Source organism: Spermophilus citellus, assembly GCF_964194105.1.
Source record: "Spermophilus citellus genome assembly, chromosome: 18".
Taxonomy (NCBI): Eukaryota; Metazoa; Chordata; class Mammalia; order Rodentia; family Sciuridae; genus Spermophilus; species Spermophilus citellus.
The window spans coordinates 11,523,450-11,550,846 of NC_138200.1; the positions used below are offsets into that span (position 1 = coordinate 11,523,450).

Below are 27,397 nucleotides of genomic sequence, written 5' to 3' on the forward strand. Positions count from 1 at the left end.
TGAAGAAATTTTTTTGTAATAAATTCTGTAGCAGATAAAATGCAAGTCATATTGCTACAATATGAAGAAATAAAAAATGAACAGTTGGGTGACCAAAAAACACATATTGAGTTGGAAAAGTTTTTTCCAATTTTATGCAAGTTTTAGACTTAAATATTTATAGAAGAGGTAGCTTTTCAGTGGGTGATGAAGGTTGTTTCCTCTCCACCTAGTGGCAGTATACCTAATATGTCTTTCATATGGATGTGCATGTCTCTTGTTTGTATTCATAGGCATATGTGTAATCAGGTTTTTGTCACTGTGACCAAAATACCTGACAAGGAAAACTTAAAGAAGAAAAGTTTATTCTGATTCAAGGTTCAGAGGTTTGGTCTGCAGTGGGCTAACGCCATTGCTGTAAGCCCAAGGTAAAGCAAAAACATGGCAGAAGGCATGGTGGAGGAGTCCTGCTCATTCATCATGACCGGGAAGCAGAGAGGAGAGCAGGCCACAGGGAAGGCAGCCCTTCCTGGGCACACCCCCACTGACCCACTTCTTCTAACTGTATCCCTCCTGCCTACAGTTACCACCCATTTAGTCCATTCAAACTAGGATGGACTGGTTAGGTTATAGCTCTCATAATTATCTCTGATTGTTCTACATTAACACAGGAGCTTTGGGGAGGGGGTCACCCCCTATGTAAACAATAACAACATACATATCCTATTCTGTATATTACACATATTGTTTTGCTATTTTTTAAGTGAATGTTTTGGGTATCACTTCACCTCTAAAAAGATGACATATGGAGTTGGGAGTGTAATCAGTGGTAGAGCTTGCCTAGTATGTGTGAGACCCAGGATATGAGGCCCAGCACTGCACAATAAAGCAAAAAACCAACATACAAGTCCTAGGATTCTAGATAATTTGCTGTCTGACCACTAAACTATTGACACCTAAAACAATTAACAGTAACTCCATAATGTCCTGTAATGAAGTAGGACAGAAGAGGCTGGGTACCAGAGGTACTTTCAAGAAGCAGGTTTATTGACTGCAGGGTTCACAGGTGGCTCACGCCCAAGAATTCTTCTGAGCAAGAATTTTGGAAATTCTTTGAACTTTATACTGGGGGAGGGGCAGGGGGGCTTGGAGATTAACATGACAAGTGCTCTCTGTTCCATCCCCTAGACCAGGCACAGGTTTCACAAGTTTTGTTTTTTTTTTTGCAAACCTGGCAGAAAGGAGGAAACTGGATTACCTACCAAACACAATGTGTAAAATTTAATTTCAAATGGATCAAAGAGCTAAATGTAAGAACTAAAATTACAAAACTCTTAGAAGGAAACATGGAAAGCTTCATTACATTGGATTTGACATTGATTTCTTGGCATGTCACAAAATGAATCAACAAAAGAAAAAATATATTTCATCGAAATTTAAAACCTGTATAACAAAAAAATATGATAAACATTGTGAAAAGGCAAACTAAATGATAGAAGCAATATTTGAAATTTTTATATCTGACAAGGAGTTAATATCCAAAATATGTAAAGAACTCTTACAGCTCAACAACAATAACAAAAATACCTCAAAAAAATCCAGCAAATAGGGGCTGGGGCTGGGGCTCAGCAGTAGAGCACTCGCCTAGCATGTGCGAGGCCCTGAGTTCGATCCTCAGCACCACATACAAATAAGTAAAATAAAGGCACCGTATCCAGCCACAACTAAAAAATAAATATTTTTTTAAAAAATCCAGCATTGGATTTCTCCAAAGAAGTTATACAGGTGACCAGTGAGCACACTGAAAAAGTGCTCAAAATCAATCATTAAGGAAATACAAATGAAAAATAGTGAGCTGGCTCTGTGCTGGCACACACCTGTAATCCCAGAAGGCTTGAGGCCAACCTTAGCAACTTAGTGAAATCCTATCTCAAAAAAAATTTTTTAAAAGAGTGGGGATGTCACTTAGTGGTAGAGTGTCCCTGGATTCAATCCCCAGTACTGGGGGGAAAAATAATATAGAGTAGGATGGTTATTTCTTAAAAATACAAAAGGAATACAACAAATATTGGAGGTGATATGGAAAAATTGCAACCGTTACATATTGCTGGTGCATAACTAAAAAGATGCAGTTCCTGTAGAAAATAATAATTGGTTCCTCAGAAATGTAAACATAGAATTACCTTATGATCCATCAATTCTGCTTTTACATACATACCAAAAAGTATTGGAATTGGGCTGTGTGCAGTGGTTCACGCCTGTAATCCCAGCAACTTGGAAAACTGAGGTAGAAGGATCGAAAGTTCAGAGCCAGCCTCAGTAATCTAGTGAGATCCTAAGCAAATTAGTGAGACCCTGTCTCTAAATAAATAAAAAGGGTTGGAGGGGCTGGGGTTGTGGCTCAGAGGTAGAGCATTGCCTTGCACGTGGGAGGCCCTGGGTTTGATCCTCAGCACCACATATAAATAAATAAGTATAAAGGTATTGTGTCCAACTACAACTAAAAAGTAAATATTAAAAATAAATAAATAAAACAAAGATGTTGTGTCTTTGTTTTACTTATTTATTTTTATGTGGTGCTGAGGATCAAACCCAGGGCCTCACACGTGCTAGGCAAGCACACTCTACCGCTGAGCCACAACCCCAGCCCCTGTAAGAAACATTTTTATTCACAAATTAAAAAAAAAAAACAAAACATTAGCAGAAGACAACCATTTTGAAAGCATGAGGATGCCATTCTATCAAAGCTAACATCTAGACTTGGTGGCTGAAATTTCTAACTTTAAAGCCTTATTTTGGTTATGAACGCTCCTGCATTCAATCCCCTATATAAAATAAATAAAACAATTTTTTAAAAGAATTGGAATCAGATAATTGTACACAATGTTTATAGCAGCATTAAATAACCCAAGTACCTATAAGTGAGTGGATAAACAAAATATGGTATGTACATACAACAGAATGTTATTTGGCCTTTTAAAAATGAACAAAATTTGATATATGGTATAACATAGATAAACCATGAAAACACTATGCTCAGTGAAGTAACCCAGACACAAATTGATAAATACTGTATGACTCCACTAATATGAGCTACCTAGAAAAATCAAATTTTTACTCAGAAAGAATAACAGGAGATTGAGGTGGAGGAGAGGGTGAGAGGGGATTATTAATAGTTTCAATTTGGGATGATAAGAAAGTTCTGGCATGGACAGTATTGGTGGCTGCACAACAATGTGAATATTTAGTGTCAATTATACACTTAAAATGGTTGGAATGGTAAATATTATGTTACATGTTCTATCTCAACAAAAATAACGAAGGAATTATGCAGTGCCAAAGGATAAAAACAAATGAAAAATGATTTTAATCTTTAAAGTGAGTACCTGACATCCAAATAGAAATCATAAATAACTGACAAATTTATCTGAGAATATATGTAGATGGATACACAACTGTGAAACTAATGAGCAAAGGATGTAGGTGGAAATTTAAGAAAAAATTATGAAGGTGAACATGAAAACATACCTGAGCTTATGACTAATAAATGGGAATGTTATAAAAAGATGGATGTGGTGGTGCATGCCTCTAATCCCAGAGATGAAGGAGGCTGAGGCAGGAGGATCTCAGACAAGTCTCAGTCTTCACAATCATGTGAGCCAATTATATCACATTACTTTCTGTTTATTGGGAGAACCCAGACTGATATAAGAGGAAAAGAAGGAAATGGTCATACAGGCCTCCACATGCCACAGTGTATATGCTGTCTGCTCTAAGTGGCCCACAGGAACTGCCTGAGTGGACTTGGAGAGAGGTTTCATTCAAAATGATCAGAACTAACTTTCTCCACAGAGACATGAGGTACCTACCCAGAAAAAATACTCCAGTACCTCTGAGCTCTCAGTTCCTCTCAGTCTAAGCCTTTTCTCAGGAATTCTTTTCTGCTCCTTGCCTTACATGTTAATTCTCATTCTGCAAATTTCAGCTTAATTTTTCATTTCCCTTGCTTATTTAAACCATGATTACCCATCTCAAAACAGGCTTTCCTTTTTCATGTGATCATTTTCCACAATGTTTGATTTTTAGTTTTATTTATACTTGGATTATTCTATTCCGTATCTGTCAAATAAAATATCCATTACAGCAAGAATTTTTTTTTTTTTTTTTTTTTTTTAGAGAGAGAGAGAGAGAGAGAGAGAGAGAGAGAAATTTTTTTTTATTTTTAATATTTATTTTTTAGTTCTCGGCGGACACAACATCTTTGTTGGTATGTGGTGCTGAGGATCGAACCCGGGCCGCACGCATGCCAGGCGAGCGCGCTACCGCTTGAGCCACATCCCCAGCCCTACAGCAAGAATTTTTGACTCTGGTTATCTTCCATACCAGGAGTTAGAAAAGTAAGACCCATGGTACCAAACTCAGCCCACTTCCTGTTTTTGAATGCTTCGGACAATAAGTTATTAAAAATAGTTTCGCCTCCTAAATGGTTGAAAAAAATCAAAAGACAAATGACATATTGTGACAGTTGGAAATTACGAGATTCAAATATCTTTACCCATAAAGTCTCACTGAAACACAGCCATTCTCTCTCATTTATATATTATCTATGGCTTCTTTCATGCTGTAACCACAGAGTTGTATAGTCACAACAGAGACATTATGGCCCCAAATTAAAATATACTCCTACTGTATACTCAGTTCTCAAAACAATTCCTGGCAGATGATAGAATCTATTGGTCCATGTTGTATCACTTAGACATCAGGTGTTTACTACAAGAGCTGGGCTTTTTCTTAAATTAATCACTTTCTCCTAGCAAATGGGAAAGCAGAGGTCCCATTAAGCTAAGAGCAAAAGACAGCCCTGGTTGGTGAAGGTCAGGTTTGCCTCAGCTGGTCAGACAGTGAGTCCAGACTGAAGGGTGGAGGTGAGCAGATTTTTAATTTCTTTCTTTCTTTCTTTCTTTCTTTCTTTTTTTTTTTTTTTGAGACAAGGTCTGACTAAGTTGCTTAGGTCCTCACTAAGTTGCTAAGGCTGACTTTAAACTTGCTACAAACCAAAAAAATCTCTGGAGCTCAATGACCTTCTAAAAACTTGTTATATGATTTAAGGTACTTTCTCATTGCTCTATCACTGATATTTTAATTTCTACTGAGTGTATCCTAACTAACTCAAACAAATAGGGTCGTAGTTCATACTGGGAGATAGAGATGGAAATATAAGGCTGATTCTACCACAGCAATCAAAACCAATTCACTAATAGGAGATGAAAAAACACACACACACACACACACACACACACACACACACACACACACAAGACCTAAATGTTAAGTGTAGTTCTACAGATTTTACAGATGTTGCATGATACTAGATAATGCTAGAGCAAAGAATGGAGAAAGATTGCAAGAATAGTAGAATATCCAATGAAAAATCAGAAAAATACAAATTTAAACCAGTTTTCACTATGAGATTCCACTATATATTCCAACCAGAATATATAGCAAAAAAAAATATTTTCTTTAAATTGATGATGTCAAGTACTCACCAGATGTGACAAAAGAAGAATATTCACACAGTGCTGGTCACAGTGTGTCAGTCAGCACATTTGTTTGGAAATCTGTTTAGAAGGATTTAAACTTTAGTAGGATTCAGCTATTAAAGTTCAACACAGGGATATTCACAACCCAATCCCAGAAATTCCACTCCCAATCTTCATAGCAAGAAATGTTTCCTTGGGCTGGAGTTGTGGCTCAGTGGTAGATCACTTGCCTAGGATGCATGAGGCACTGGGCTCAATTCTCAACACCACATATAAATAAATGAACAAAATAAAGGTCTCTCAACATCTAATATATATATATATATATACATATATGTATATATATATATATATATATATATATATATATATATATAAATGTTTCTTTATGTGCTCCAAAGAACACATGCAAGGGTGATCATAACAGATCCATAAGGAGCTCTGAATTCCCAATCTAGTATTCTCAAGATCATATAATGAAGGATTTTTCCATGAGAGGCCATATCAGGATGCTTCTTTTGTGTGGGTCTTAGCTGGTACTACATCTCTAGGAAGCCTCCAACAAGGAATTGTGTTGGATACTCAAAAACAAAAGGACAAAAAAAAAGGCAACAAATGAAACTAGACAAGAGATTAAGACTCTCTTTTTCAAAGGAAAACAACCCAATGATCATATAATTTAAAGAACAGGTAACTGCAATTCCAAACTAAACAAAAAAAAGGCAACAAAAATGAAAACCATTAATGCAACCTCACTTGTGAGATACAAAATCCTAAATAATAGAAGCAAATGAAATCAAGTAATGCATCAGAATAATATACAATGACTAATCTGGGTATATGCAGGAATGAGGAAAGAGTTAAATAACGTCATTATAACTTATCAGATTAACAAATATTACACAAGTGTAGGAAGAGATGAAATGGCTTTTGATAAAACTCAGGAGCCAATCCTACCTAGATGTAAGAAACATTTCTTTTTAACTATTTTTTAGTTGTAATTGGACACAATACCTTTGTTTTATTTATTTTTATGTGGTGCTGAGGATCGAACCCAGGGCCTCACACGTGCTAGGCAAGCACACTCTACCGCTGAGCCACAACCCCAGCCCCTGTAAGAAACATTTTTATTCACAAATAAGAGAAAACATTAGCAGAAGGCAGCCATTTTGAAAGCATGAGGATGCCAGTCCATCAAAGCTAACATCTAGACTTGGTGGCTGAAATTTCTAACTTTAAGAGCCTATTTTGGTTCTGATAGCATTTCCTGATGTAGTTAATAAGAATCAGTATTTCCATGGTCAAGTTTGGTATACACCAGTTTAAACAAACTTGAGGGGCTGCGGATGTAGCTCAAGTGGTAGCGTGCTCGCCTGGCATGCGTGAGGCACTGGGTTCGATTCTCAGCACCACATAAAAATAAAACAAAGATATTATGTCCACCTAAAAACTAAAAAAAAAAAAAAAACCTTGAACAATTTTCTTCACCAGAATACTCACCAGTTCTTTTTAAATTTTTCCTGAAGAGTTTTTGTAGATGCTACTTCATAAGCCTCTTTAGTGAACGAATCCCTTCTTTGTCAAGTATTAGCATTCTTGAGACATCCTTTCAGTGCTATAATAAGACACCATCTCCACATCTTCTGGTTAACACAAATATGTACCTTGGGGATGGCGTGGGTGGGGGTAGACTAACTGATCGGGAAGGATGGATCCTATTATAACACTCAAGTTTTTACTTTGTGTCAAATGTAATGATTGAAATTGCAGATGTGTAGAATACCAGGTGGTGAATGAACAAGTGATACCCTTCCTACAGTTTTAATTCAAAGAGTTTCTCATTTGGATGAAGTTTCTGATGTATTCTATAATATTAACCATGTCTGTATGCCTTCCCACATTCCTTACAGTCATACAGTATATTTCATAGCAGTATGAATTCTCTGAAAGCAAGAACTGAATTAAATTCAGATCCTTCCCAGATTCCTTACCATTTTAAAGTATTTCTAACTTTTTTTTTTTTTTTTTTTTGTACCTGGAATTGAACTCAGGGGCACTTGACCACTGAGCCACATCCCCATATTTTGTATTTAGAGACAGGGTCTCACTTGAGTGGCTTGCTTTTGCTGAGGCTGGCTTTGAACTTGTGATCCTTCTGCCTCAGCCTCCCAGGCCACTAGGATTACAGGCATGCACCACCTCATCCGGCTTCTAACTTGTTTAACTCTGATGTTGACTAGACTTTGTGCCATGAATAAAGATCTTCACATCATACATGGAAATGGTTTCACATCAGTATAAATTGATGTTCATTAAGATCACACAAAAATCTAAATGTCTTCTCATATTCTTTATATTCAAAATATTTCTCACTAGTATGTATCTGCTGATGACAAGTAAAATGTCTATACACATAAGGAAAAGCTTTTGCATATTCCTTACATTCACAGAGCTTCTTTTTCTTTTTTCCTGCTATATCATTCAAAAAATTGAATGAACCCAGGGGTGCTCTACCATTGAGCTACAACCCCAGTCCTTTTTATTTTTTAGTTTGAGGTAGGGTCTTACCAAAGTACCCAGGCTGGCCTTCAATTTGAGTTCCTCCTGCCTCAGCCTCCTGAGTAGTTGGGATTACAGGCATGTGCCACCATTGCCTGGCATACATTCATATGGTTTCTTTAGAATAAGCTTTCTGCTCATGTTAAGCTGTCCAGTATGAAATATCTGATGTTGAGTAAGCCGATATCCGCTACCAAAGGCTTTCCCACATTCTCTACATACATAGGATTTCTCACCAGTATGGACTCTCTCATGTTTAACAAGACTTGAACATGTTTAACAAGTTCTCTCATATCTTTTCAATTACAAGGTTTCTCCAGTATCAATTTTCTTGTCTGAGTGAGTTGTCCATATAAAGGCCTCTCCACATCTTTATATCTACAGGGTTTGTTGTTACCATGAGTTCTCTCAAGTTGATCCAAGTTTGCGCTATGAGTAAAGGTCTCCCCAAATTCCTCATGTTGATAAAGTTTCTCACTGGAATGAAATTGTTCATGAACATGAAGTTGATAGCCACTACCAAAGGCTTTCCCACATTTTTTACATTCATAGGATTTCTCACCAGTATGGACTCTCTCATGTTTAACAAGACTTGAACCCCAGCTAAAGGCCTTTCCACATTCCTTACATTCAAAAGGTTTCTCACCAGTATGGATCCTCTGATGTTGAGTAAGATGATAGCCACGACTGAAGGCTTTCCCACATTCTTTGCACTGATAAGGCTTCTCACCAGTATGAATTCTCTCATGTTGAACAAGACTTGATCCACAGTTAAAGGTCTTCCCACATTCCTTACAGTGGTAGGGATTCTTGCCAGTATGAAATATCTGATGTTGAGTAAGCTGATACCTGCTACCAAAGGCTTTCCCACATTCTCTACATACATAGGATTTCTCACCAGTATGGACTCTCTCATGTTTAACAAGACTTGAACCCCAACTAAAGGCCTTTCCACATTCCTTACATTTGAAAGGTTTCTCACCAGTATGGATCTTCTGATGTTGAGTAAGACGATAACCACGACTGAAGGCTTTCCCACATTCTTTGCATTCATAAGGCTTCTCACCTGTATGGATTCTCTCATGTTGAACAAGACTTGATCCACAATTAAAGGTCTTGCCACATTCATTACATTGGTAGGGTTTCTTACCAGTGTGAAATATTTGATGTCGAGTGAGCTGATAACCCCAACAAAAAGCCTTTCCACAAACCTTGCATTCATAAGGTTTCTTACCAGTATGGATTTTCTGATGCTGAGTTAGTTGATAGCCACGGCTGAAGGCCTTCCCACATTCTTTACATTTATAAGGTTTCTCACCTGTATGAATTATCTCATGTTTAGCAAGGCTTGAACCCCAAAAAAACGCCTTCCCACACTCCTTACATTCATAAGACTTCACACCAATATGAATTTTCTGATGTTGAGTAAGGTGATAACCACGACTGAAGGCTTTCCCACACTCTTTACATTCATAGGGCTTCTCCCCAGTATGGATTCTCTCATGTTTAACAAGGCTGGATCCCCAACTGAAGGTCTTGCCACATTCTTTACATTCATAGGGTTTCTCACCAGTATGAAATCTCTGATGCACACTCAGTTGATAGGCACTAAAAAAGTTTTTCCCGCATTTTTTACATTCAAAGCGTTTTTCAGTTATATGAGTTCTCTCATGTTGAACAAGTTTTGAGCCATAACTACAAGTCTTTCCACATTCCTTACAAACACATGGTTTCTCTCTATCATGAATTCTTTCCTGTTGAATAAGAGATTTATTTTTTCTGTATGTGGGTATTTTTTCATAGCTGATAATCATTTGACCTAAGTATCCCTCTTGATGTTTCTGTAGTCCTTCAAATTTGTTTTTGCACTTCCAATTATTTCTGAAAATGGATGCCTCAAGGCCCAGGGTTTTACTTTCTTCCTTTGTATCCCAGCGGGAAAATTTTATTTCAAAAATGTCCTTTTTTGAAAATATACTTTTGGTCTCATATATTGAGTCCAAATCTGAAAGGAAAAAAAAAACACATTTCCTTATTTCCTTTACCAGAAAAACAAAAACTTCTATAGTGCAGAAGGGGGTTTGGGAGGGATTTAAGATAATACTTACCGTAAGTAAACTGGATTAGGAGACTTAATGAACTTACTCCTGAGCATCAAAGTTATCCCCTTTTAAACAAATTACTTTTATTTTTCAGCTCTTATGATCTTAATGATCTGATAGTTTTGGGGAGAATTCAGAGATCACATTGAGAAGCCATGCAGATAGTCTCTTAAACCAAAATGTGAGCTTCCATCAGTCAAGCCCTTATGTTCCTGGGTGTGGTTATCCAATATCCCTTGCTAGGCACGAATCTTAATGGTTATCAAATTCTTACTATTAGGAACTTCAGCTGATTATGTTTGTATAACCTGGTCAAAGTTTTCTGTAACATCTAGATTGTTTTGTTTTCCTCTTGCCAAAATGTCCTGAAAGACTTTATTCACTCCAGAGTTTGTTGTCTGAATTTCCAAACCTGATATACTGTTTGATTATTTGTGTGGAATGTATTAGGAGATAAGGAATGATCTCTATTTTCTAATTGGCTTATATGCATACTGGGTCATAGAGCCCAGTGTAGCTGATTCACAGGAAATCATTGTCACTTTCTATACCTTATACTTGGCTTGAGTCATTGACTGTGGATTTTGGTGTCTGTAATTTTGTAATGAATCCCACAGGTAATCAAAATTTGAGCCCCACCCTATTCCATGGCAAGATCACAATCTAGTGATTTACCACACTGCTAGACTGCCCTGACCATATAGTTGGCAAAATGTTCTTCATTGGTCTTTTTTTTTTTCTTTTTTTGGTAGATGGACACAATACCATTTATTTATTTGTTTGTTTATTTTATTTATTTATTTTTATGTGATGCTGAGGATCGAACCCAGGGCCTCGCACATGCTAGGCAAGTGCTCTACCACTGAGCCACAACCCCAGGCCTCTTCATCAGTCTTTACATCACTGGTATCTCCTCAAAGCATAGAAATAATGCGTTTGTATATGCTCTGATTTAAATGAAATATCTGCAAGCACAAAACGACAACTTTAGGGCATTCAGCATTTTATATGTACATGCACTATTTTTCTTAATTCCCAGGCATATCCAACAAAGTGGCAGCCTTTCATTCAGGATAATTTAGAACTACAGTAGCCATTTTTAGCAGATTTTAAATTTTAACATGCTTCTTCAATTCCATATAGCCTCTAGAATACAAAGGAGAAAATTTTTAAAATCTAAGGAGCTACATTTATAGAGACCAACAAGTGCTTAAATAAACTTTGAAAAAATATAATTCAACAATTATTTTATTTTATTTATTTTTAATTTAAAAAATTTATTTATTGCCATTGCATCAATATTATTGATTTTCATTCTGCAAAACTGGGATTGTGAACCCTCAGGTAGGGCAATCATCAGAACCCAGTCATGATGGAAGGTGGGTGGGAAGACAATCCTCAGGTAATCTGGCTGGGATCCACTGGAACCCAACCAGTTCACCATCTCCTAGACACAACGGAGACTGAGAAAGACAAAGGGACACAAAAGATTTGGGCCTCAAGCTTGAGCCCTTCTTTCTCCCCAGTGCACTAGAGTGTTCCCAGGGTTCACGTCTGCCCTTCCCAGTCCCCTACTGTCGATATAATGGCCTTGGGGAAAAGCCAGATATAACAGGTGCTGTTGGCCTCTTCCTAGTCAGTCTGGTGGGAGGTGTCCACATCTGTGCCTTTACATGCCGAGACTTTACCTATGTAGTCCCCAGTGGTGCCTGCAGCTGTGCAGATAACAGAGGAATGGCAGGGAGCACAGGGTAGTAGAAGGGACAGAGATGTGTCCTAGGCCCTCTTTTTGGACCAGGTGCTGGAGCCATGGCCCAACTTGAAACAATTTTTTAAGACAGAAAAAATCGACTCCCAGTGTTTAAAGTGTTATAGATCTTCAAGAAAATCTTTGGTGCTTGCTAGAGCTATATCTAAGGAAAAAGAGTTTGATTCCCAGTTAAAGTAATAGTTCTGTTTATAAGATAAAACGAAAAGCACTGCTATTAGGTTTACAAAGTTTGTAAAACAACTTCAAAAGTTTATGTGCTATGTAGATTTTTCTATATATGTTGTACTCATTAGATAAGTAGAGTTTGGCAGACTTTTTCTATAAAAGACCATACAGTCCCAACTACTCAACTCTACCCTCTTACCAAGAAAGCAGCCACAGATGTTATATAAACATAAATAGGCATGGCATATCCCAATTCCCCTTGAATTACAAAAACAGGTGGTTTGGGCTTCCAGAACCATTCTTTGCCAAACTCTGAGATGAAGCTAATGTTGTTTTCATAAATATTTACAATGACAAAAATGCATGCTCAATTAAATTTATATTTATTTAAATTAAGCCAGATTTGCATGAAAGGATTGATTCTGATAATGTCAGATAATGCTGCAAATTATGCAAATCTACATATTTACTTTAATTAAATAATTTTAAAGCCAAGCCTGGTGGTACATGCTTTTTATTCCAGCAGCTCAGGAGGCTGAAGCCTAAATATGACAAGTTCAAAACCGACCTCATTAACTTAGCAAGGCCCTGGGTAACTTAGTGAGACCCTGTCTCAAACAACAAAAAGGGCTGGGATGTGGTTCAGTGGTTAAGCACCCCTGGGTTCACTCCCTGGCACCAAAAACAAACTAACTAACTAACTAACTAACTAAATAAATAAATAAATTATAAGTTCTCTAACACACTCAGTGACAATGATCTTGACAGTAAATAATTTTTGGACATAATTATTTCCTAAGAAGCTATTCATAAAACAGAGCAAATACTTTTAAGTTATAGTTCAGTTAAGTTTACTTATTTCTTGACTATTTTAAAACACATTTTCACTCAACTAAACTCAAACATCAACATCAATGGTGAAGATCAATGATGCCACACATCATCTTACAAAACACTAATATGCTAACTGTATTTTTAAAAATAGTTTTAGTTGTAGATGAACACAATACTTTCATTTTATTTGTTTTTATTTTTACGTGGTGCTGAGGATCAAACCCAGTGCCTCACATGTTCGAGGCAAGCGCTCCACCACTGAGCCACAACCCCAGCCCCTGCCAACTGTATTTTAAGATGGAAAAGTAAGTATTGTCATTCAGCATGTTATGACAATATTAGTGTGGTTAAATGCATCAGAAATGCCATGTCATCATGTACGAAAAGAGTAACAAAAGCATGAAATGACACAAAAGAACTAAGAGCAAAATGAAAACGACCTTGGGATAAACTGTCCCTCTCTGTAAGAAGAAATTCCTGTTCTTTTCTTCAGTATATGTAGAAAATAAAAACTTAACTTTGCCACACCTCTGTGTATACTTTAGATTTCAAGACACTGATTTTCATGTTTTTGGCTACCTTCTACCACACATCTAAGCTATTTTTGAACAGGATAGGACAGAATATTTTACTAGTCCAGACTGTGTCTCTGTTCAAAAAAGCTTTCCCTGAACATCTTATCAAAATTATCCCCATTGCTTTCTATTCCTTTATACTGTTTACCTTTCCTCAATAACATGACTAATTACAGAATAGTATTTATTTAGTTGCTTACTTATTTGTGTTCCTGCCCCACTCACTATAAGGTAAATGGCATGAAAGTGGGCAAGTTCTCAATCCTGTTCATAACTGTATTGATAGCGTCCCATGCAATGCCTGGCTAAGAGTGGGTACTCAATACGATATTTGCAGAATTTATAAATGAATACATATCTTCATTTCTCACTTAGATGCACAACTAAATTCAACATACAGGTAAAATGGTTGCACCAGTATAAATAGAATACTTTCCTCATCGAAATAGGCAGGAAATATGAAAAAAAACAAAAAAACAGGTAAATGGGATGAAGATGATATTCTAGGCTGGGGGTGCAGCTAAGTGGAATAACACTTGCCCAGCGAATCTACATATTTACTTTAATTAAATAATTTTAAAGCCCATCTCTAACCCAGCATGTGCAAGGCCCTGGGTTCTACAGTGGAAAGAGAAAAAAGAAGTGACATTCCTTTGGTAGCTCAAACTGAGATTTCTGTTTCATCCCAAGTCTCAGGTCTTCACTCCATGGGTCTTGGTCCTTCACAGGGAACTTCCCAAGCCCCATCCCAGGTGCTCCTTCTTCTCTGTGACCTGAGAGGATGTTCCCTGCCTCTGCCCTGCCTTGCCTCTCCTGGTTCCACCTGCTTTTCCTCCCTCTCACACCATCCAGGGCTCTTCCCTTTCTCTAATAAATGTAGTCATATTTGCCTTAGGAACGGAGTGTCTGCTTGCAAGAAAATAAATGCCTAATGGTGTAGATATTTTCTTAGCTCAAAAAATTTAGTGAAGTTTACAATATTGGTAAAACACAATACCGGTAAGTCCTTCAGAGAAGAGAAAATGACCATGTTTTAGACTCATTCAAGGCTCTGCCTCTAGAGAAAATAGACAGTGGTTGAGAACATATACCTTAGAACCAGACTTCCTAGGTTCGATTCCTGCCACTGACTTCTACCACCTCTGTGCCCTTGGCAAGTCATTTCAAATGTATGTGCCTCTGTATTCTCAACCAAAAATGGGGACAGATGGTACCTGAAGCTGTTATAAGGGTTAAATAATGTATTTATACTGCTTAGAACAGAGCCTGGTATATAGTAAAGCATAGTGCTATTAATATTAGCACATGATTATTGTTATTTTGCTAAGAGGAAAACCAACACATCTCATGAGACATTTTTAGGATTTAACAAAATGTTCAACGCAAAGTTCATAGGTTTGAACTTTGAACTTCAAATCTTTTGTAAGTAATGTGTTTACTATTAAATGAATTCTATTCATTGAATCTGCCCCTAAATAATGTGCAGAGGCTCTCAAAAGTCAGAGTATATCAGGTCTCTCTTTCTAGCTGTTTTCCTTGCATGTGGGTCAGAAAATAACCAAGAGCAGCACTTCACACCTGAATGTGTGAGGATAACTGGGCAGATCTCATGTAAAGGCAGATTCTGTTGGCAGGTCAGGGTTAGGACCTGACATGCTACATTCTGACCAGCACCAGAAGCTGATGCTATTTGCGTAGGAGTTCACAACAAAAAGATAAAACTTAATGCCCATCAACCAAACCATGACATCGAAGCACTCAGAAAACCATCTATAATTCTCACAAAAATCCAACACATCTCCCTATCCTACTGATCTCCCTTACGAATTTCTTGGTCCTCTCTCCTTCACTCACTTTGTTCTGGCTTTCTTATGGTTCCTCAAACAAAAGAACCACACTTTGAGGAGCGAGGACCACATCTACAGAGAGTCTGGAAGTAAATACAGCATGTGACCTGGTTTCTCTGACCATGGTGTATGGAATGAATGTCCTCCAATGCAAACTAAGCCCCTTGGTCATTGAAGAAGAGAGGCAACTGCAGGGAAGGCCAAAGGAAGTTGTGAAGCTCACTGCGGGATGGGAAAAATCAAGGTGCTTAATGAACCTATCTCTAACCCAACAAAGTATTGAAACATTCTTGGAATTCATCTGTGTTCTTTGAAGATAGCTCTATAATGTCCTGTGGAGAAAGGTGATGTTGCAGAGAAGAGATTCTAAATTATTTCAGGCAGTTGACCTTACCCAGCGACACCCAGTTCCTATAGTTCTCCAACATCACATCCATGTACAAGTCCCTCTGAGCCGGGTCCAGGTACTCCCACTCCTCCTGAGAGAAGTCGATGGCCACATCCCTGAACGTCACCAATTCCTAAAACCAAAACCCACGTATTACTTAGAAAATGAGGGTATAAAGAATAAACTGTGAAGAAAGGGAAAATATATCAATCAAGTAAGTCTGGAAGCCTTTGATAGAGCTAGGGAAAAATAAGAAAACCAGGGCAACCAAAGCAGAACGTCAATATTCTAGAATGATCCTCTTATAGCAGGAAGAAAAAAACTTCCTGGATGTAGTAAAATAACTCAGCTATCTAGATCTATCTGGAAATATATAAATAATCACAGTTTCTCCTCTATTAAATAAAAAGTGTGTGTGTACACATGTACATACAACCTATAAATTCCTTATAAATGTGAAGTGCTAGCCATCTTTTCCTTTTAAGGAATATGAAAAAAAATTCACAAAAATTTTCAAGCATACTCACAAATGTATTCTAAATCTCTGTATTAGAAAAGTGATTTCCACTAAGTTAAGAATTATTGTCAAGTCTCAAGTAAATCATCCTGTTAGATTACATCTAAGATGTATGACTGAGCACACAGGAAATGTTGAATATTAGATTCAAAGAATAAGACACTAATTGGAAAAGGGAGAGGCACTCAGGGCGGACACTGGGCTATTTAGCACCATCTTGACTGGTTGAGAAGTGGGTTCAGGGTTGGAGTTCTGTTAGGTAGAAAGCTTTAGGGTAACCAAGGGAAAAAAATTCATGTGACAAAAAAAAATCAGAATATTTCAAGAAGAGAAAAATACCAACTTACATCAGTCATGGTTTTAGAATTGTGAGAGCTAATTAATGATCCATTGATTCCTCTATTGGTGAAGCCCAGGATCCAGAAAAGCCACAACTGGGGAAGTAAAAGGAAGAGTTAGACCAGCTGTCCCTAAGTTGAGCCCATCCTGACGTAAGCTGCCATAAGCTTTAATCTCCTTCATGACTACTTCTACTCCACACGCCACATGCTATTTATGGAACCTAAACTCTGGTCCCAAAGAGCCCCCAAGGCTCCTCAGCAGGAAGGTTTCCGGCAGCACCTGGTTCTAGGGACGCTAATCTGGACCTGTGATTAGACTACTCAGTCCTGCCCAGAGCAGATCTTCCTTCCACCATTCCCACCCCTCCAGGCTGAGAAGGGGCCTCGTGATACAAACTAGAACCTTCTTCACGGGCTCAGGACTAAAAAAAGTTAGTCAAGACTCAGGAGCTAGACAGCGAGGACAAGGAATTGTTCAGGAGCCAAAAAGTTGACTTTTTGATGCATACCAGAACATTCATGATATGAAACTGATAAATTATCTAATCAAGATAGACTGTCAATAGAAAAAACAGGTTATAGGATATACAGTATGATTACATTTATACAATACAAACATATACCAATAGAGAAAGACAATAAATTGTCAATAAATGAAAACAATTTGGAAAGTTACACATCTATATATTAATAATGTTTTCATAGTCATCATGAGATTCTTTTTGTTTAGATCTTATGCTTAATTGTTGTAACCCTGGTCATGTACTGTATTAACTCCGTGATTTACACATATACCCATGTTCTGCCTAGAAAAGTGGCTGAATTCTCCAAGCAATCTTTTTCATCTAATAAACTATGTCCTTCGATTAAAGAAAAAAAAAAAGGTTTGCCCTAGAGACAATGGGAGGTCAAATAAGGTTTGTTGTTGCTGTTTTTAACTAGGGCACTAACATGAAAAGATTTGCACTTTTTCGCAAAAATAGGTATGTTTAATCTGGCTTTAAACATTGCACAATGTGTACATGTATTGAAACATCACATGGTTAATATGTACAATTATTAGGGTCTGTGGCTCTGCAGTAGAGCACTTGTTTAGCATGTGCAAGGCCCTGGGTTCAATCCTCAGCACCACATAAAGTAAAATAAACACATTATGTTTACCTACAACTAAAAAATAAATATATATATATATTTTTAAAATATGTACAATTATTATATTTTACTGATGCATTATAGTTACACGTAATAGTGGGATTCATGATGCCACAGTATTCATGATACAGGCACATGACATAATTTGCTCAATCTCCCTCCCTAGTACCTTCCCTTCCCCTCCTCTCCTGCCTCTCCCTGACCCACTTGTTCTACTCCACTGATCTCCTTCTATGATTATTGTTATTATTTTCATTAGTACATTATCACTATATATATAAACTGGATTCATTGTAATATATTTGTACATGGACATAGCATAATTTGATAGATTTAGTTCCCCAGTGCATCCCCACACCCTCTCCTCCTCCCTCCCTCTCTATCCCCTTCCTCTACTCTATTGGTCACCCTTCTCTTTGCATGAGAGCCCCTTTTTTATTCCCACTCCCCACCCCATTCTCTAGCTTCCACATATGAGATAAATCATTCAATCTTTGATTTTCTGATCCCCAAGCAATGTTACAGATGTAATGATAAGATCTTATTTTTTAAAGAGAGAGAGAGATGAGATGAGAGAGAGAATTTTTTAATATTTATTTTGTAGTTTTCGGCAGACACAACATCTTTGTTTGTATGTGGTGCTGAGGATCGAACCCGGGCCGCACACATGCCAGGCCAGCACGCTACCGCTTGAGCCACATCCCCAGCCCAAATGATAAGATCTTGATCCCGTTTCCTTTTGTGTCTTCTTGACAGACCAGTTTATACATCTGAACCTATCTTAGACATGACAGTCTCTAGTAAATGCTAAATTAGTTGATCCTAGTAGATTCAATTTGCAACTACCATCAGTAGACTAAAAATTAAAAAAGTATAAGACTTACAGAAAAATTCTGTTTGCCTCCATAAAGTTGGTTATGATCTAACAGTGTTACCTACAGTTACCTTCTGGTGAGTTCCTAAGGCAGATCACCTGTACGGCTATTGGCCTTTGTTGGTAGCTGTCTTACACTTATTCTAAGCATGTTATGCTCCCAAGTATTACTATCACAGGGTCTTGTATTGGGACAAATTTTTACCCACAATTCCACTTCTACAAATGTAACTGTAAGAAATAGCCAGTGAAGTACTCAAGATATATATATATACAAAGTCATTCAACCAAAAATAGTTTCAGAAACCCAAGAATTAGAAGCTATCTTAATAGTAGGCTGAAGGTTTAATAACTATGACCCCTTATACTCTCATTAGTTATTATAATACTGGCTAATATTAATTGATGAAGAAAGACATGCATGACCAATTCCTTATTGAGGTAGACCACTTTGTAGCATAATGTTGGTCACATATATATGTTGAAAAGAAGATAAAGGCTCTGGTGTCAGACTCTCAGAATATGAATCTGAGCTTGATGGTTACCAATTTCCAATTATCAATGTACCTCTGTTTCCTCATCAATAAATGAGGGATGAGAACGGTGTCTACCACAGATAGCCGCATTGAAGATTAAGTCATAAAATCCATACAAAATTCTGAATTGCATACAATAATTGCTTAAATATAAGCTTTAGCCATTATTATTAAAGATGAGAGATATTACTAGCCCTTATCCCATTATAATAAAAAAGAAACTTAGACCACTATTTCCATTTTCCTCACGGTAAAAATGTGTGCTTCTCAGGTCTGCTTTTTTTGTAATGCTTATTAAAATTTTAGGGCTGGGGATGTGGCTCAAGTGGTAGCGCGCTTGCCTGGCATGCGTGTGGCCCGGGTTCGATCCTCAGCACCACATACAAAAAAACAAAGATGTTGTGTCCGCCGAAAACTAAAATAAATAAATAAATAAATATATATTAAAAAAAAAATTTTAAAGGTCAGCCTTGAGCCCACTATTCTTCCTCAATAATAATAGGAGCAAAACAAGTTCTCAGGAAATATACCTTCCTCCCAGAAGATCAAAAAGCTGGCTCATGAAATACAACCTGGGGGCTGGGAATGTGGCTCAGTGATAGAGCACTTGCCTAGCATGTGCTCCTACTCCTAGGTTCAATTCCCAGCATCACAATAAAATAAAATAAAATATGACCTGATTAGTTGTCAAGTAAAAACTTAACCAAAGGTTCAATCTTGTTCTACCATGCACATTTGGGTTTACTTGAATATTTACAACTGTGTCCTTCTTACCTTACCTTCTGTTATTACTATCTATCCTTGAAAATTTTTTAGTAAAACATATTTTGTAAAATAACTTAATATTGGAGATTATTGCTATTTTATGTGGAAGTAACACTTAAAATAATTCCCAAACATCTGTGTTGCCTTGGTAACTAATTTTTTCTTCTTCACATAATTATTACTTTTTAAAAATATATATATATTGTTTTAGTTGTAGTTGGACACAATACTTTTTTATTTTATTTTAATGTGGTGCGAGGATCGAACCCAGCATCCTGCACATGCTAAGCAAGCACTCTACCACTGAGCCACAACCTCAGCCCAAATTATTAGTTTTTTGAAGGGTGGGAGGTACCAGGGATTGAACTCAGGGACACTTGACCACTGAGCCACAACCCCATCCCTGTTTTGTATTTTATTTAGAGACAGGGATTCACTGAGTTGCTTTGTGCCTCGCTTTTTGCTGAGGCTGGCTTTGAACTCATGATCCTCATGTCTCAGCCTCCCGAGCTGCTGGGATTACAGGTATGCACCACTCTGCCTGGTGTATTATTACTTTTTAATAAACAATGCAGTAGATTAAAGATAATCACGTCTTCTATCTAGTATTCCCATTAAGGGGCTCTCAATGGAATGCCTGTTCTGAAGGAAGCTGACTCCATAATATAAGGCTACACTGAAATGACCAAACATAAATACCAAACCACATGGAGACACTCAGGAGCCTGGTAATTTTTAAATGGTATTTCTATAATCCTAAGTGTTGTAAGTACCTGAAGGTTTTCAAATAAGAAAGAAATCACTGATGCCTCCTCCCCCGTCCCTCTCTTTCTCTTTATTATATAGTTAAGATAAAACCCACATCTGGGCTAGATTTCTTTTTTAAACTAATATATAAAGAGCCTTCAACTCATTTATTCACCAATTACTGTGATTTTATTCTGCTTAAACAAAACCAGACATAAGCTCATAGGAAAAAAAGATTTGAATAAAAATACAATAAAATATTAAGAATGATTAACTCCAGAGACATAATTTTAACTTCTTTCTCACTCTATCTCCTTGATTATTGATTTTTTTCATTAATCCATAACGAGAAACATAAAGACATTTCCAAATGTAATAAACTGAATGACAGAATAAGTATACTCAGTCATTAAAGGAACTAAAACATCACTAACACTGAAAATCAATGAAACAAATTATACCTACCAGCTCTTGAGCGTCCTGTAGCTGTCCCTCATCAATACAATGATATGTTCACTGTCAAAATTCTTCAATCAACATGAAGTAGGTAAGCCACCTTCAAAGTCTGTGTAAAAAATATATGCACATAAACAAAGCAGTATTTGGTACACAATAGATGCTCAATAAATATGACTATACCTCTGACTTTCACTGGATTACCAATTAAAATAACTTTTGGATATAGTAGATTAAAGATAGTCTTTTAAAACCCTGATTTAGTGAAATCATTCATATAAGTTCAAATATAACTTATATTCTTGAGTACTTTTATTCATGATTATAATGATTACTTAATATTATATCATTTATATTTTTCCTTCTTACTGATTATTTATAAACATAATTTTTGCTAGGTACATAATATTTTATCACCAGATATACTGCAATTTACTTAACTATTTCCATATCAAAGGACACAAATTTTATGAATGGTCCTTCTTAGCTCTCAGAGTCTTTGTTCCAGACCAATGCAGATATTTTTGCACATTTGACAGTCTCGTGAAATTATAGACATGTTTTACCACTTAAAAAAATACATTTACAAATATTTAGAAAAAATTGGTCTTAATTTTGAAAGGTTTATGGTCACCAGGAACCTTATCAATGGAATAAGAAACCCTCAGTGTAAGATTTCCTGTCTCAGAGCATTTGAGCGTCTGGTAACTTTTTTAACTTGCAAGCACTCATCATGATCAACTTCATATTTCTGTTGTTCCTGATCTATAACAAGTTGATGGAGAATGATCTAGAATCATAACTTTCAATATTCAGTAAACTCATATAGTAGATATTATTTTGTCTGAATTTTGTAGATGTGTCAGTCACAGTCAACTGGGCTCCAAGAAATGCTCCAAACAGGTGAATAGATAAGAGCTGACTCAATTGTCCAGAAGTCCATGCAGCTAACAACAGGCAAAGCCAGGATTTGACTGCAGATAGTCTGGATCCATATCCTTACTCTTACCCAAACACAGTATGTCTCTCACAAATCACAAAAGCTGAACCTGAAACAACTCATGTTTGACAACATTACAGAGTTTTACTTACAGATTATTTGAAAGTCCCTACCCTTGTTGGTGCAAACCATAAATCCCTATACTCAAAGCTCAATTTCATGTTTGTACTCCTAAAAACAGATAATATTGTCACTTATTGGCTGAAATCTTGTCTTCCTTTAAAACCCTCCTACTTTGCCTTACCTTAAATCATAACTGTGGAAAAGATTTTTTTTAAGTTTGTACACAGTACCATTCAAATACTAATCTCATCAACTAATCATATTCTAAAATGAAGCTCTAACATGAATCTCCAGGAGGTATATTTCTATAATGTTAAAATTCACTAAAAGAGTTGAACAGATGGCTAAAGATCAGGGGACTGTGTGTATGCACATGATGGGTAACTGACCAGAAGGGAGACACAGACTAACAATACTAGTCAAGATATTTCCAGCTAAGTAAAGTAAATGTTCTTTTTTTTTTTTTTTTTTAAGAGTGAGAGAGAGACAGAGAATTTTTTTTAATATTTATTTTTTAGTTTTCGGCAGACACAACATCTTTGTTTGTATGTGGTGCTGAGGATCGAACCCTGGCCGCGCGCTACCGCTTGAGCCACATCCCCAGCCCAGTAAATGTTCTTTTAATCAAGCAAAAGTAATAATATGAAAAAGAAAAGAAAATGCAAATCCACCTGAATCTTGATTTCTAAATATGCAAAAAATTCTTTCTTCCTCCTCCAGTACTTTTTAGGAACCTGGCAACACTGGTCACAAATCAGGAATCATAATAAGACGCTAGCATTTCTCCAAGCACAAACTGAAAAAGAAAAAATAAAAGCAAAACAACTTCTAGAGCCACATCTGCCTTCGTCCACACAATTAAAAGGGAGACTGGAGTCTTATCTCTGAGTTGACAGCAATTCTCAGGATAGAAGTCTGCTTGCAAGCAGCTCTGATACATGTAGCTGGCACCTAAAGAGCTCCTGGAGGCACCTCTTTTAGGATCCTACCTCCAGGACTTCCCTATCCTATCTTTCCAGGAACCTGTCATGTGGTCACCTGCAGAACTAAGTCTCATTCTTCTTTTCTGAAATCTTTTCAAGGACTCAGACTTTCTTGTGGTCATTTATCTGTAAAAGGCTCAAAGACAGCCTAATGATAACCTAGACCACGTGGCCAAAGTAAACCAGACCTTCGAATAAGATCACACCCCGTCGCACTCACCGTCACGGAGTCACCTCTCAGCCCTGTCACGCCGTATGTCACACACCATCCAGCTCAGCTGCTCGCGTGCACGCAGGCTTGAGGCTCTGGACACGACAAGCTGTCCCGGCCTTTTTACTTCCAGCAACTCCCGGGTGTCACCCGCATCCTCGCTGCCAGTTCTGATCCGACTCCGCCACAGCTCGCTGAGCCCTCCCAGTCACCCGGCGCTGATTTACTTCCTCGGACGCGACCGACTCAGCACGCAGAGTCCGAGAACCTTGTGGACACTGGAAAGGGACCCTGAGACCGAGGTTAGTGTGGACACGGAGGCTTATGGGAAATTAGAACCGGGAAACCCTCGGAGGCTGGGAATTGGATCATAAACTTGTTCTCGGCAAGGAGACTCACCCCGCCCCCAAAAGCTCTATGCCCCGGAGACTTCTGGGCAATGTAGTCCGCAGCCTGAGTGCCCCCGGAAGTTGGGGCGCGGGCGGCAGGAATGCTCCCGGCATGCAATTCGGCTGGCTTGTGAGAGCGCTTGCCCGGAGTCCGTGCCGGTGAATTGTTCCGGGTTCGTCTGAACCTCAAGGGCTCCGTGGTCTTTGATGTGGTTGAGAGAAGCCAGATGTTCCCAGCAAAGGCTGAGGAAGGCATTCTGGAGTCCAGAGCGGGTAGAGATGGGAATGGGGGCAGTGAAGGCCAAGGGAATGGCCTGGAGGAGACCTCGAGATTACCTGGGTGCCTTAAATTACCTGCCGCGGTGCCTGGCGGTTGAACAGATGGCTGTGTCATGGCCTGAGCTGGTGAATTCGCTGTCGGGACACTGTGTGGAACTACGTTCCTGGGTTAGTGTCTGAGCTCCCGCCCTTGTGAGTCGGCTTCCTTCGGCGTTAGAGATCACATCCCGCTGGTGGAAGGTCACACCGGGGTCGTGAATGGATGACTTGAAGAGATCTGTAAGATTCTTTCTGTTAATGTTACAGAGATGACTTCAGTATTTGAGAGATTTTTTTTAAATTTAGTTTTAGGTGGACACAATATCTTTTTTTTTTTTTAATGTGGTGCTGAGGATGGAACCCAGTGCCTCATGCATGCTAGGCGAGCGCTCTACCACTGAGCCACTACACCAGCCCCTGTGAGATGTTTTTTTTAAGTAGACATTTCTTGGTCTGCATACCATGGTGACTATAAAAATGGACCACGGTCCAGCTGTGATTTAAAAAAAAACAAAACTGTTCAATATTATCTAATTTGGTATGAATTTGATTACCTGACTATTGGCCACTATGTGGAAAATTGTGGTTGTGTGTTATGATTGTGAGCAGTAATAAACTGCAGTTACATTATCTATAAAATATAGTTTGGTTTTTACGATTTAAAAAATTTTTTTCAGTTTTTAATGGACCTTTATTTAGATGTGGTGTCAAGAATCAAACCTAGTCCTTCACACATGCTAGGCAAGTGCTCTACCACTGAGCTATGACCCTAGCCTAGTTTTTGTTTTGTTTTGTTTTGTTTTGTTTTGTTTGTGGCATTGGGGATTGAACCCAGGACCTTGCAGATGTAAGGCAAGCACTCTACCAACTGAACTATACCCTAGCCCTTTTAAAAGATCCAATGTAACTAGTCCCTCTGAAGTGTGCAAAAGTGGACAAAGAGTAAAGAAGGATGCTCACACATAGGAAATAAGAGTTCACTCGACCACTGAGCCACATCCCCAGCCCTAATTTGTATTTTACTTAGAGACAGGGTCTCACTGAGTTGCATAGTGCCTCGCCATTAATGAAACTGACTTTGAACTTGAGATCCTCCTGTTTCGGCTTCTGGAGCCACTGGGATTACAGGCTTGGGCCACTGCACCCGGCTACATCTTACTGTAGCATCAAGTTTAAGATGCAGAAAAAGATTTGCAGTTTATATGATATTATTTAGATATTTTATTATGAATCAAAGATGTTTTCCGAAAAGAGTGCAAATCAGTATAACTTTTTAAAAGAAAGAAGAAATCAAAGTAACATGAAGTCATGGAGTAGCTGAGGTAGGCTCCCATTCTTCTATAATATTGAAGGGATTTGAGCAGATAAGTTTGGAGGGCCCTGGGTTAAGGAAATAGCTTTCCACTTGTAAAGACATGTGGATTGAAACACAGCCAGAATTAGGAAGTCAGATGTACTAGATTATAGGTCAGGTAAGGCAAAGAACCTTTCTGAGACTACATAATTAATTCACCAGATAACTACTTGCCTTATTTTTATAAAGTAATAATTAACACATTTTGTTACATTCTAAATATACAAAAATGTCACTTCCATTTTCTAAGCAGGGCCTGATTTCTCTGTTGCAGCTGTCAATTTTGACCCTAAAAATTTGAGTTTCTTCTGATGTGTCTGATGGTCTCCTTTTTTCTATCTAGAATGGAGATAAAACCAGATGAGGCTGGGTGTGGTGACACACGTAGTAGGATCAAGAGTTCAAAGCCAGCTTCAGGAACAGCGAGGTGATAAGCAACTCAATGAGACCCTGTCTCTAAATAAAATACAAAATAGGGCTGGTGTGTGGCTCAGTAGCTGAGTGCCTCTGAGTTCAATCCCTATTATGCCCACACACACACAAAAAAAAGGAAAACATACGAAGCTCCTAAAACTAATAAAAGATTATAACTGAGTTTTATCATATAAGGTTAACATGGAATTTGAAATTAAGTACATACTATCTTAATATTATTGTCTCTCCAAAATGAAATACTTAGTTATAAATCTGATAAAATATGTACAAGATCTATGAGGGAAACTAAAAGACCTATAAAATGAACCAAAAAAGAACAAATAAGTGGAGAGAAATTCCATGTTCACAGATAGAAAAACTCAATATAGTCAGAATGCCGGTTCTTCCAACTTGATTCTAGATTCAATGAAATCTCAGTCAAAATTCCAGCAATTTTGTGGATACTGGCAAACTGATTCTAAAATTTATATGGAGAAGCATAAGGCCCAGAATAGTCAGCACAATATAGAAGAAGGAAAAAAAATCATAGGACCAACACTAAGTTATTTAACATTCACTGTAAAACTATAGTAATCAAGGTCGAGTTGTTGTATTGGCAAGAGAATAGGCAAAAGGAAATGGGGGTATACTCAGTAGTAGAGCATTTGCTTAGCATGCATGATGCTCTGGGTTCAGTCCCCAACACTGCCAAAAGATAAAAAAGGAACAGGCAAATAGATCCATGGAAGAGAGACCTCAGAAATTGACTCATATAGTAGTCAACTGATCTTTGACAAAGGGGCAAAGGCAGTACAAAAAAGAAGAGGTAGTCCTTTCAACAAATGATGCTGGTACAATTGGGTAACCACATGCAAGAAAGAAAAGAACCCAGATATAGACCTTTACAAAAATTGACTCAAAATTGATCAAAACCTAAATGTAAATTCAAAAATATAAAAACTACTAGAATATTGCAGAAAAGAAAATCTATCTGAGTGCAAGATCTTGGATCTGGCAATTGTTTTTTAGATACAACACCAAAAGCAAGATCTGTAAAAGAAAACATTAAAAATCTGGAGTTCATTAAAATTAGGTTTCTGGGTTAAAGACACTGTCAAGAGAATGAGAAGATTTGCCACATGCTGGGAAAAATGACATATCAAACAAAGTTCCATTATTCAAAATCTACCAAGAACTCAACAATAAGAGATTAAAACCTGACTTAAAAATAGACAAAAGATCTAAAGAGACACCTCACAAAAGATACAAATTTAGCAAATAAGCACTTGAAAAGATGCTCAATATCATGCATGAGTCATTAGAGAGTTTTAAAGGTAAAATGAGATTATCACATCTATCAGAATAGATAAAACCCAAAAAACTAACAACACCAAATGCTGGTAAGGATGTGGAGCAACAGGAAGTCTCATTGCTGCTAGCATTGCAAAATGGGTACAGCCATTTTGGAAAACAGTTTGGCAGTTTCTTGCAAACCAGGCATTCTCTTCCATACAATC

The 27,397-nt window shown here is 37.6% G+C and overlaps 1 protein-coding gene across 4 annotated transcripts; it reads right to left on the reverse strand.

The window, feature by feature from the left end:
* Nucleotides 1-242: 242 nt before the first annotated feature.
* On the reverse strand, nucleotides 243-23,706 carry ZNF283 (zinc finger protein 283). 4 transcript variants are annotated; one of them, XR_014019811.1, is made up of 7 exons: nucleotides 23,415-23,706; nucleotides 21,158-21,257; nucleotides 16,625-16,711; nucleotides 15,767-15,893; nucleotides 7,020-10,083; nucleotides 5,526-5,597; nucleotides 243-2,261 (listed from the first exon to the last, which is right to left on the reverse strand). XR_014019811.1 is itself a non-coding variant. In XM_081275586.1 (5 exons), exons 3-5 carry the CDS (start codon nucleotides 16,631-16,633, stop codon nucleotides 8,378-8,380), a joined length of 1,842 nt encoding a protein of 613 aa, XP_081131712.1. In that variant the 5' UTR covers nucleotides 16,634-16,711; nucleotides 21,158-21,257; nucleotides 23,415-23,706; the 3' UTR covers nucleotides 5,886-8,377. The 4 variants fall into 4 exon arrangements, 1 of the variants encoding a protein (XP_081131712.1); XR_014019812.1 differs by lacking the exon at nucleotides 243-2,261 and having other exon boundaries at nucleotides 4,332-5,597; nucleotides 23,461-23,706; XR_014019813.1 differs by lacking the exon at nucleotides 243-2,261 and having other exon boundaries at nucleotides 4,332-5,597.
* Nucleotides 23,707-27,397: the final 3,691 nt, after the last annotated feature.

Excerpts from the sequence above, each read along its gene's own strand:
- ZNF283 (XM_081275586.1), bottom strand. Across the intron at positions 10,084-15,766 it reads TAGGAACTGGGTGTCGCTGG|ATTTGGACTCAATATATGAG; the intron begins GTAAGGTCAACT and ends TTTTCCTTTCAG.